This window comes from Seriola dumerili, unplaced genomic scaffold (assembly GCF_002260705.1).
Source record: "Seriola dumerili isolate Sdu_G_001 unplaced genomic scaffold, Sdu_1.0 BDQW01000035.1, whole genome shotgun sequence".
NCBI classification, from domain to species: domain Eukaryota; kingdom Metazoa; phylum Chordata; class Actinopteri; order Carangiformes; family Carangidae; genus Seriola; species Seriola dumerili.
In genome coordinates this window covers 1,383,001-1,394,842 of record NW_019174290.1, presented here as the reverse complement: position 1 = coordinate 1,394,842, position 11,842 = coordinate 1,383,001, and the positions used below count along the sequence as shown (strand labels likewise).

At 44.1% G+C, this 11,842-nt stretch overlaps 1 protein-coding gene across 1 annotated transcript; it reads right to left on the bottom strand.

Moving 5' to 3' along the window:
• Positions 1–1,444: 1,444 nt before the first annotated feature.
• Positions 1,445–6,977, bottom strand: LOC111216703 (protein ELFN1-like). The gene is made up of 4 exons (XM_022738324.1): positions 6,724–6,977; positions 6,480–6,633; positions 4,881–5,047; positions 1,445–3,557 (listed from the first exon to the last, which is right to left on the bottom strand). The coding sequence occupies exons 1-4, from the start codon at positions 6,975–6,977 to the stop codon at positions 1,445–1,447; spliced, it is 2,688 nt and encodes an 895-aa protein (XP_022594045.1).
• Positions 6,978–11,842: the final 4,865 nt, after the last annotated feature.

Here is an 11,842-nt window from a genome sequence, read left to right as displayed (position 1 = left end):
GGGGGGGAGGGGGGGGGGTGAATTGTTGATGAAACACAGTGGAGCTACAGTGTATCGGGAAGGAAGCTGAGAGTTTTAGGTCTTTTCCTAAGAGTCGTTTTTTGATTTTGAACAGTGCAGATATGTTTCCCCTGTGGGAATTGAAGACATTCATTTGAAGATTAGAATTTTTTTTTAGTTCGATTTCAAAATCAAAAACGTACCGTTGTAAGTGAGCAGGTAGGTAACTAACTTGGGATTCTGGTTTCTGAAAAGTCAGCAAGATTTCAAAACCATGTTGTACAAACAAAACAGTCACCTCTGTTGCAAATATAGAACTTCATCTCTCTCGTCTGTACAGCGTTCCCTCTTTAAGGAGGATGAGGAGCAGGTGTAGCAAGGGTTTCTCCAAGAGAAATGACGGGTTTGTTTCTGGCTCAGCAGAGAGCACAGTCCTCTTGGTAGAAAAGAAGAACTCAAATGTCTTGTCCATCGTACTGTTTGTCTCTGTTGGTGTGCACCTCTCAGCTGAGAGGCCGAAAACAGTCAAAACACAGTCACACGACAGAGCCATGCCATATTCAAATAATAGAATATTAATGATGAGGATCATAGGAATAATAAGAAGACCAGTAATGATAATAAGAATAATTAATAGTAATAACAACATATCATTCTAGGTTTTTTAAATTCTGTATATAAAAACAGTGGCGAGGAGATGTTGGTACACAGTAGGGCTCTACTATCCCCTTGGTTGATTTGGCACATTATACTCACTCTCTGGTGAGAGCTACCTACTCATTCTCAGCACAGTTGAATATTTCTGTTGCCTGGCGACCCATCCAGAATTTCTCATTTGGATGTTTCAAATCTCCCCAATCGCGGCAAATCTTTCAAGATGTCTGCTCTCGGGGCCGTATCGCAGGACGCGATGCAAAAACCGGCCTCCCCCCTGCGACGCAAAGCATCCTGATCAATCCACAGACGTAATGAGAATCGGCGAGGTTAACATGCCGTGGTCGGGACTGATGAATGTCAGATCAAAAGCGTAGCCAGGCTGTTCGGGATGGGTTGCCCGGCAACATTTAAGGTTTCTGTTCTTAATGTTGATTCTTTTTTTTTTTCTCTTCATTCAAAACTTAGTACAAATAGCTACATCAGTCTGAGCTATAATTATTCATTACATTACAAAAAGTAATTCAGTCTCTCTATAAGTTATGATTTTTGTTGTTCAATATAATATATTAGTTTGGTCCTCCTTTATGTTCTCAGAAGAAAAGGCTTAGTTTGTGTAAAGTGTGAGTGTTGTGTGTGCAGTTTGATTCTGTAGATCCTGTAAGTTGTGTGTGTTTATGTGTATTTACAGGTCTTGTTTTGTATCAGTGTGTGTGTGTCTGCATCAATATGTTATGGGTGCAGTGCTATTTTTCCATCTTCAAAGTGTTTGGGGTCTCCGGGCGTGGGTTCAGGCCTTCTGCTGGGCAGACACGCCCTTCCAGTAGTCCAGTATGTCGTGAAGATCCTCATCCTTAGCAAACTGAACTTTTCGCCTTAGAGCATGTCCGGCTGCCACATATCCTTCGTCCTCCATTGACGCCTGCCGGTGCCTCTTACGGTGCAGTTTGAACCTCTCCCACAAGCCCAGGGTCGGGGTGCACAGGAGCCCTTCCTCCTCCTCGTCTTCCTCGGGGCTGGAGCAGTAGCTGAGGTTGTGGTACTGGGGTGAGAGTGGGTAGTGAGGCGAGAGCTGGGAGTAGGCCAGCTCTCTCTGCTTGGCCTGCCGGCTGAGGGTGAGGGGGTCTAACACGGAGGGCTTACGGCCCCCTGGGTGGTGGTGGAGCTCCTGCAAAATCTGAGGGTGGTGCTGCAGCTCCTGGAGGTGCTGCTGGGAGCCGGGGTAGGAGTGGCGGTGTTCGTTGTACTGGCGGATTCTCTGGGCTTCTGCTCGTAAGATAGCCGCTGCCGGGGTGACTGTACGGATGGCCTCTCCTCCCCCACCTCCCCTCTCTCCTCTCTCTCCTCTCTCTCCTCTCTCTCCGGGTGAGGTCCTCTCGATGTAGCGCGTCTCTGACGAGTGGTAACCTCCCTCTGAGCGGAAGGAGCGTGGGCTGCGGGCAGAGCCAGGAGAAGAGGACGTGCTGGGCCTTTTGGAGGTTGGCGGAGCCTCCATGCTGTGATGCCGCTGCAGAGAATGATGGTAGCTTCTCCCCCGCTCTTCTCTTCCTCCTCTCCCTCCTTTATACACGGGGGAGAGGAACTCACTACCTCTCTCTCCTCGCTCTCCTTGCTCTGAGAGAAGCACCAGCTGTGGCTCTGCAGTGGAAACAGCTCCTCCGCCTGCAGAAGAAGGGGATTTGATCCCCTGCTGAAAGGAGGTCGACTCAGATTTGAGAGCATCTATACAGTTGTTGATGATCTGGTTAACTTTATCGACTTCTTTCGCAATCGTAGAGATCTCCGCTACAGAGCCCTGGGGATTTGCTTGTGGTGACATTTCCCTCTCTCTCTCTCGCTCTCTCTCCCTCTCTATTCCGGTGCCTCTGACCTCCATGTAGTTAAGTTTAGCAGGCTTGTGGGCTGGTGTTTCTATCACCTCCTGCAGCTTGTATGGATCAATCTCACCACCCTGAGGCAGGTAGGGCATTCTGGACAGACTGTCCCCAGCAGCAAGCTTCTGGGACACAGATCCTCCACTCCCGCCCTCTATATCCCCTTCTCCACCATACTTGAGCTCTATCAGAGTCCTCTGGATCCTGCTCATCTTCCTCTCCTTCTCCTCCATGATCCTCTTCTTCCTCAGGCAGTGGACGACGAGGCCAAGGAAGAGCAGCATGCCAAACAAGCAGCCCAAAATAGTCATGATGTAGTGAGTGGCTGATGACTGATTGGCAATCCTCTCAGCCCCCGCCCGACGGCCGGTGGAGATGGTCAGGCAGGTGTGGTTGAAGCGCAGGGAGTTCCGTATAGAGGCCACACAGTACGTGTAGTCAGTGTTAGGTTTTAAGTTCTTGAGCTCGATATCTTCTCTTTGACTTTTCAGATTCTGGATATCGGTGAAAAAGCTGTTGTTATAAAGCACCAGGATGTACATTTTCCTGTACGGATGAGGGATCTGAACTGTTATCACAGCGCTTGAATGTAGCACCTGCTTTAGCGTCATGAGCGGACTGGTGTCGGAGAAAATGGGACTCAAGCTGATGACCTCGTCGGGAGGGGTCCCAGAAGCACAATCATCCAATCCGCAGGGAGAGGCAGAATCCGGGGACATGGTGGTGGAGTCGGCCGAGCTGATGGCATAGAAAGGTGTCACGCTGCTGCCGTCCTCCGTGCAGACAATACTGAGCACGTGCAGAGCGGTGCGTTGGGTAGGCATGCGGGGGTTCTGGCTCAGGAGGTTGAAGCCAGAGAATCCAACAGGGGAGTCGCACACCATCCTCTCACTGGTCCTGTTGGGGAAGGCTGAGAGCCAGTGCAGGAAACCCAGAAGCTCGCAAGAGCAGTTGAAGGGGTTGGTGTAAAGTTCACAGGTCGTCAGCTTAGACAGTCCAGAGAACAGACTGCCGTCCAGCACCTGGATCCTGAGGGAGACACAAAGGGAAAATCACACTCACATAGTTTAATACACAACCATGTGGCATGTTAAACCAGAGATGCCCTCTTCTTTATCCCACACTTCCTTCTTCCTTGTCAAAAAAAAAAAAACGCACCAACAGCTAGCACCGGCTAATATAACCCTGAGCAGAGATGAAATCACTTCTTTCTAACTCCACACCCACAGTTTTTTTTTTAAATGTTCAAAGTTGTTCAGCAGAATGTTTCAGCCTTGACGCAGACTTTGATGACATGATTTGCGGTAACTTCTCAGCCTTCAGGCAGAAGGCAAAAAACCTTTATACAACTTTTCTTTCACATATGCAGTAGTACCCAAGACCTGTAAATAGACTTTGGTGTGCTACATCGGTGCACTTCCCCCCCTTCACATGCATTTGTTGTGCTCAGTCTTCCTATTGACTTCAGTTTATGGTCTTAAAAATCTCCTAAATTACTTTTCTGCGAGCCCCAAAGAACAGTTCAACTTGCTCCACTCAGCTGTTGCATTTGTGTGATGTGATCAATACCAATTACACCACCAGTAAGAACAAGACCATTATGTCCACTGAGAAAAAGTAGGGATCTCGACTTTAATTGAAACCATGGCTTGTTGCGGCATTGCATCATGATCTACTGAGAATACTGTCAGTGTCTCTGCATCTTCTGCAGTGCGTTTTTCTTCCCTGTAAGTTTGCCCAACACAAGCTCAAATTGGAGAATTTAGAAAGCAGCCCTTGATCTTTGATTTCCGGCTTGACATTTAAGATTAATGTTTCGGGTGTGTTTAAGAAATGTGTACTCTTGTTATCTAACTCCAGTGCAGCTGTTTGCCTCATGAACCCAGAAAGACGAGTCAGATTGCAAGTGGCAGTTTGTTCGGTTTTTACGTTGGATTCCCCCTTTTAACATCATGTCACGATTAAACAGCAGCAGCAGCAGCAACAAAAAAGGTACAGTTTCAGGCTGCAATCATTATAATCAATTAATCATTAAATTGTTTACTCTATAAAATGTCAGAACGCAGTTTAAAAAGTTAATTAAAATTTCCCGGAGCCTGAAGTAGCATTTTTAGATTGCTTGTTTTGTCCAAATAACAGTTTAAAAACCCAAATAAATTCAATTTTCCATGATCAAAAATGCAAATCCCCACATTTAAGGAGATTTATTCATTTATCCAGACTTTTTTTTTTTATATAATTGACTTAAAATTGCTGTAAGAAAATGAATTTTCTTTTTAATCAACTAATCACTTCAGCATTACCACAGGATTTCTTTTTCTTTCTCATTACTTTTTTATTTCACCTATTTACCTGTTCATGGAGAGATCGATATTCTCTATGTTGGGACACTCCCAGAAGGTGTTGGGTGTAACAGTCTCGATGAGGTTGGCTTGAAGGTAGAGATACTGCAGCTTGCCCAGGCCTCGAAGCATCCCCTCTGTCAGGTTCCTCAATTTGTTAAAGCCCATCTGGAGAACCTGGGGAGACAAAGACAAGTGGGATTATTCTAATCTTTGAAGAGCCGGTCGGCGCCAGGCATCACTCACTACACGCTGGAAAACATACAGAACAAACAGACGACGGTTCAGTACAATTCTTGTTTCACATGCTGATCTAAGCCTCTGTGCTGTTCTGAATTTACTCAGATCTGTCTTGTTCACATTTTACCTCCTGGCTCAGCTCCAGCAGCTGGGGTAGATGTGTGAGCATGCCAGTTCATTATGGCTGCGTTCAGCTAAGTTTGGCCAAACACTTTTGCCTGAATGTTTCTGGAAGCCATAATGAGCAGGTGTTGTCTTTTCTTGTGTGACTGTGTCCATCTGTGTGTGTAGTGGTGGACGAATTTAGGTCTTTAGTAGCACAATGGAAGTCCTTCATTCAAAATGTACTTTTTGTACGTTTTGTTTGAGTGTAGAAGTAAAATGTAAAATATAGTCATGATGCAGAATGGCCCCTTAAACATGTTTTTCTATAAACCTCTTTTTGTGTCAGTTATAAAAATTAAATATCGTTTAAATAAAATTCTGTCAAAAATGATCAAAATTATGATTTCAAGGAGTAAATATCTCATTAAATAATAAGTGAATATGATTACAAATCTTACCTGGTATTTTATGCTAAGCTACTTCACAGATTTTTGATTCTTGGTGCAGCAGCTACATTTTGGTCTGTAGCAAAGAGGGTATTGAGGTTTAATACCCAGCGTTAATTATGTATTATGTAATTGGATTATTAGCCTGCTGATGCATTAAGGTGTAAGCAGCGTTTGAATGTTTCAGCTGGTTAAAATCATGCTAGCTTTACCAACTTTATATATTTTCAGGGATTTTAATATGTCAGAATTCATCATATTTTATGCGTCCGTGCCAACGCCTTGAGGGAATTTCTTTGGTGGTCAAAGGTCAAGGTCACTGTGACCACACAAAACACGTTTTAGACCATAACTCACAAATTAATTTGCTAATTATGACAATTTAACGCAAATATCTAAAAGGATAAAATGATGAAGTGATGATATACTATATCCAAAAGGTCAAAGGTCAACTTCACTGTGACATAATGTTCTGCAAAAACATTTCTGGCCATTATTCAACGCTGTAGCTTAGGAAGCAGAAGATTGAGACCATATTTCCTGCAACTTGGCTGGTTGGCGGAGACACAACCGTGAGGCGGTCATTCTAGTTTGTTTTTAAAACATTAGCTACACTGGTGTAAGAAATCGGGCGGTGTAAAAAGGAAAATGTTTCCCCCTGAAATGCAGTGAAGTAGAGGAGTGAGGTAGTTTAAAATACTTGAAAAACTTCCTCTGTTGTGTTCATGTGCATTAACAAGTGCATCCAAGAGCATACATCTGTATGGATGCAAATATGTATGCCACAAGTGTGTGAATGTACATTTATCATCACTCACCTGCAGGTTGAATTGTGCTGAGAATGCTCCGTCTTCCACATAGCTGATATCGTTCTTGGTGAGGTTCAGATAGGTGAGGTTGCCAAAGCGACTGAGCGAAGAATAATGGACCGACCGTATCTTGTTCTCATTCAGCCTCAGGTCCACAATGGTGCTGTTGAGAGGAGTGTGAGGGCTGTAGACGTTTGGCAAAGAGGCAGAAATAATGTATAGAAAAACCCGCTCTCAATACGAGTTCTCTTACCTGTTAATGTGGGCAGGGATGGCCTCGTAAGGCGGCTGGTTCATACTGCAGATAGCCAGCCACACAAAGCCCTTCTCCCCCTCGATAAGCCAACAGTCAGCTGTAACCATTGGCAACCGCATTATGGACAGCAGGGTGAGCCAACAGAGGAAGGAGCTGGCGCTGGACAGGACCGCCGATGAAGAACCTCCAGTCACGTTATGTCTCTGCCGTCCTGTCCTCTGGGCCATTTGGGATGTTGTTGCAATATCCATTGGAGAAAGCCGTGCAGAGGTGCTTGCCATCTAACATTCATTCAAGCAGGCTGCCGCCATTTGAAAGGATATAAGGGCTTTGTTTTTGTATACTAATATCTCTGTGTATGGTGACTTGTTGTTGCCGTTTTGCTTCAGATTTGTGTCTGTTCTGCTTCTGGTGTGGTCACAGTGTGACAAATGTTCCTGTTTCTGCTTCTCCTCTGCTTCTCTGGTACCGCAAATTTAAACTGTTAAGCTCTTATTAGAAATGGATTTATTAAAGTAGAAATGAGTGCAGGGATGGGGCTGTATCACTTCATTGGCAGTATGTATGTCTAGGTAAACTGTATCAGTTGTTTAATTAGGGGGTCACATTTGATTTGTTATGTATTAATTGGCAAGTGGAGGTCATCTTGGTGCCAGATTGGCTGGTACTCATGTCCTCTGTGGCCATCTGCATCTCTGATTGGACAAGCACCTCTTTTCTTTCTTCCTCATTGCCCACTGGTCTGCACTTGGTGTGAGAACTCGTCCCTGGAGGCGGAGAGAGATGGGAGGGGGGTGTTAGAAAAGACCCGCTAATGAAACACAGTGGTTTGGTGAGATACCAACAAACACAACCCTGTTACCAGCTTGATGAGATAGAGGTAGATGAGAGAGGTAGTTGTTTCCTCCTATATAAAAAGCCTGACGTGCATACACACACAATTTATGCATGCACACACACACATTTCCTTTTTGACACGTCCAATTATTGCACACATTGGTGCAGTGCACAACAAGCACATGCAGATCTTTAAAATACACACAGCTTGTTGTTGTGCACACACACACACACACGCACACACACACACACACACTGCCACACCATTAGCCTTGGGCCCTTGATAGGCCTGGGCTAAGAATGGCCATGGCTCTGATACTGTATCTAATTAATTAATCTGCTCTAAATAAAACACTTCCTGCGAAAAACAGCTGATGTCTGATGGAGCAGGAGAGACAGAGGCATGTGGGGAAATGAAAGAGGCTCGCAAAGTGCTGTGGAGTGGTGAAGAGGAGGAAAAAGTGGGCGCAAGAGAGCAGTGAGCAAAGATGTTTGGGGGAGGGGAGAGAGATGGCGAGAGGGGAGCAAAGAGTGAGGCAGAGGGTGGGGATGAGGCGGCAGGAAGAGAAAGAGGCAGTGATTCTGTGAGGAAAAAAAGGAGGCTGGGAAGCGAGGGATGTAGAGTGGCTCTCTGTCTGGGGAATTTGCGAGAATAGCGGCTCTCTCTTCTCTTTGAGAGCCTTTTTCTCCGCTGTGAGAGCAACAAACAGGATGTGACATCACAGAGGCGATGGAGAAGGAGTGGGAAGGAGCAAGAGGTCCAGCGTTCCTCACTAGAATCTCTTGGCTGCCGTTCCCTCCTTATTGATTACAGATGAATGGCGAGGCGAAGAGGTGCTGATGTGTCACCTCTAATCTAAGATGGAGGGTAAACGAGGGCAATGCCTCTCGAGAGTGGGACAAAGCTTGTCTGGCGTCACGTCCTGGCTATAGCCACAGTTCACTGTCTCTCAGTGAAGGTCTGCTTCATCTTTTAAAAGCATTTAAAATATTTTGTACACTTTATGATTTTAACAACAATTCATTAGTTTGCTTTAAAAAAAAAACTACAATTCCCATAAAGTTTGTCCAGCATTTTACCACATGTAATACGTCTAGCTTAGTCATCCATCAATATTCTCTTATGTCATCTTTCCTGCTTCCTAGCTGCTTCTCTGCTGCTTCAATAAAGGAGGATGGATTAATACGAAAAGTATCAAGGCTACTAATACCAAATCTTAATTTGAGTATCAATATGAGATCAATGCCAAAACTAAACAAAAAAACAAGTGCAGGATTATGTTCTAGGATTGTTTTATTACCGTTGTATTTGCTACAAATATCAGCAGGATTTTGAAAGTTGTTTTCTTTCTTCTCTAACAAAATCCAAAAGTTCCAGTTTCATCTTGGCTCTTTTTATAAACATCACAAATGTTCTGTGGCATATGTGAGTGTTTGGGGTGTGTACACACATGCAGAGGCTGTTCCAGCCAGTCAGCACAATCTATAATTGATGGTGAGACTTCCTCCCACATAGCATGAGACAAACTACCCAGTTAGGCCACTAGAGGAAGGCCAGGAACTGCTGCCAGCTACACACACATGCACAGGAAATGTCCGTTTTGCTGACCAAGGGTTAAGCTCGGGTAAACAAACTGTTGAGAACAGAGAGGATGGGGGTGTAGCGAGGATGCAGATCAGGCGGGGTGAGCCAACAGTTTAGTTAACGTCCAGAGATGGCTGATTTCTGCCTGACTCTTTTTTGTACAGAGGTAAGTGAGGGCCAGAAGACAGAAGAGGAGTGCAGAGCAGCGGAGGGCAGGGAGAGATACAGTAACAGTTATGACTCGCACTTGACCTCTTTTTGTAGTAAATACACTTGTAGTAACTAACGTGATATGCGTAGAAAGAACTGTTAAGAGTCTGTCGACCTCTTTTCCATTTTGCATCATTCATCGCCTTCTTCCCTGACTGCAGTTGCACTCTCTGTGCGTACTCGCGTACTCACACACACACACACACACACACACACACACACACACACACACACACACACACACACACACACACACACACACTGAGAACAGCCACGTGGAATATTCCAGCACTCAGCATCATGACCTGCTCGCTTTCCAGTCATGTCACACTCAAAGATTTATAGGGTACAAACCGTCATATGGAGGAAGACTGAGGTAGACTCTAACCTTGCGTTACTGAGAGGGTGACGGTTATGGCGTCAAGGTCGCGGCACTCTCAGAATATATTGTGTAGATGTACACATTTATGAGAAAAGTATATATGGGGGAAAAAAACTGGGCTTGCAGTACACTGACACACACACACGCGCGCACAGCAGTGTGTCACCTTTCTCACACAGCCTGCCAAACAACAGGGAACTGAGCCTCACTGTTTCCCTGCAGAACATCACAATTTTGTAAAGCACATTTACACACATACACAAAGTCTAAAGCGGCCAAATTTGCCGTTAACAAGACAAAACAACTAAGTCCAGCGTCATTCGACCTAATGAATCTGGATGTCTCAAAACCTACCTGACTGAGAATTTTCATACACACTCATTTATCATAATCTCGGCAGAACCAGCAGCTTGTCACAGAGAAATGAACGGCAACAAATTAGGGCAGTTAGCAAAAGAATATTTTAAACACAAACTGAAAGGCTGAAGCTTCCACAACAGGAAACGACATCTTTATTGTGTTTCCGATGCTTGGTCTCCTCTCAGACCTCTCTGTGTCATAGACGGATCCAACAACTAAACAGATCTACAGCGTGAGTCAGAGAAGGTCTGAGAGGAGAGCCGAGCTTCAAAAATACAATAAAGATGTTGTTTCCTGTTGAGGAGGTTTAAAGCTTTTTCTTTCCACCTTTGCCAAGAAGGCTACATTTTCAGTCCAGTTTGTCTGATACTTCACAGAATACAAGTGACATCTGGTTGAAGGTTAGGCGTTGTGTTTGTGTGTGTGTGTGTTAGTGAGATGTTCTTTTATTAATATACAACATTACATACAAACATTAGAGGATTGTGCAGCTTTGGTTAAGTTATGCACCCCCTACATTTTAATGTTGTGAGGTTTAGTTTCAAATGTTTTCTTAATAACTGGCCTCATTTGATGCTGTTAATTTGTCTGACAAGCAGTCGATATCAGTAAAAGTCAATAATTGTAATCAATAATTTAGTCAATAATTCATACCTCCTCATGTCAAAAACTGAATCTAAATTCGGATCCCTTTAAGGGAATGGTTAGACTTTTTTAAAAACCGAAGTGTTAAAATGATAAGTTGTGGTTTTTACATGAGCTCTCAGTTGTGAAAAAGCCCGGCACATAGATCCCTGTGAAACCGCAATTTTTTTCTTTCTTTTTTACACTTTGGTTTTTGAAGCGACTAAACAAACTGTAGATATGACATATAGTTAGTGTCGGCGTGTTCCCTGCTTCCAGTCTTTTTTGCTAAGCTAAACCAACGGACTCTTTACTTTCATTTAATTCTCAGAAAGAAAGCAAATAAGTATGTATTCCAAAAACTCTTATCTAAGCCTTTAAAAACAACTGCTACATTTCACAACCACAAGCCAGTAAACTGTTCAGTCTTTAGATTATTTACTCCACTCCATTTGGAGGTAAAACTGAAAATTACAGTGCGCCTGAACTGTCGCTAATAATCCCTCATTACACGGGAAATCGGTGTGTGCTTAGCTACAGTAATTACAGTAGGTGAAAGTTGAACCAGGAAGTAAAAAAACCTGTGATGTTTCTAATGGACAGACTGGGTCATAATTTTACCTCTCGCTTTTTTTGTTTAAAACTCGTGTGTCCTTCCAAACTGGCTTCTTGCTGCTGCCATCCCAGATCCTTCAACACTGAAATAGATTTTTGTCCCTGCGTTGTCATAAATAACAACTGCACACACACACACACACACACACACACACACCCCATTCCCAACACCCCACTATACCTTTATTTCCCCCGTGTGACTGATGAACAGCACTTAGGAGAGTGGTTATAGTCCTGCACAGAAATATGAGTGCATTAATAACAGGCACACATTAATATACACACATACATGCACAAAGAACCAGGCACACACACACACACACACACACTGATCCCCACCTCACTGTGTAGTTGAACATCACACACTCTGCCAGTACAGCAGCACGCAACAAAGATGCAAAGAGCCATCAACAGAAAACTGATGATGAAGGTGAAGATAAACAGGAAGGCCAATGAGCAATGATGCTGTTTAAAGTTATAATTCTTAAAACTTGCATGAAATC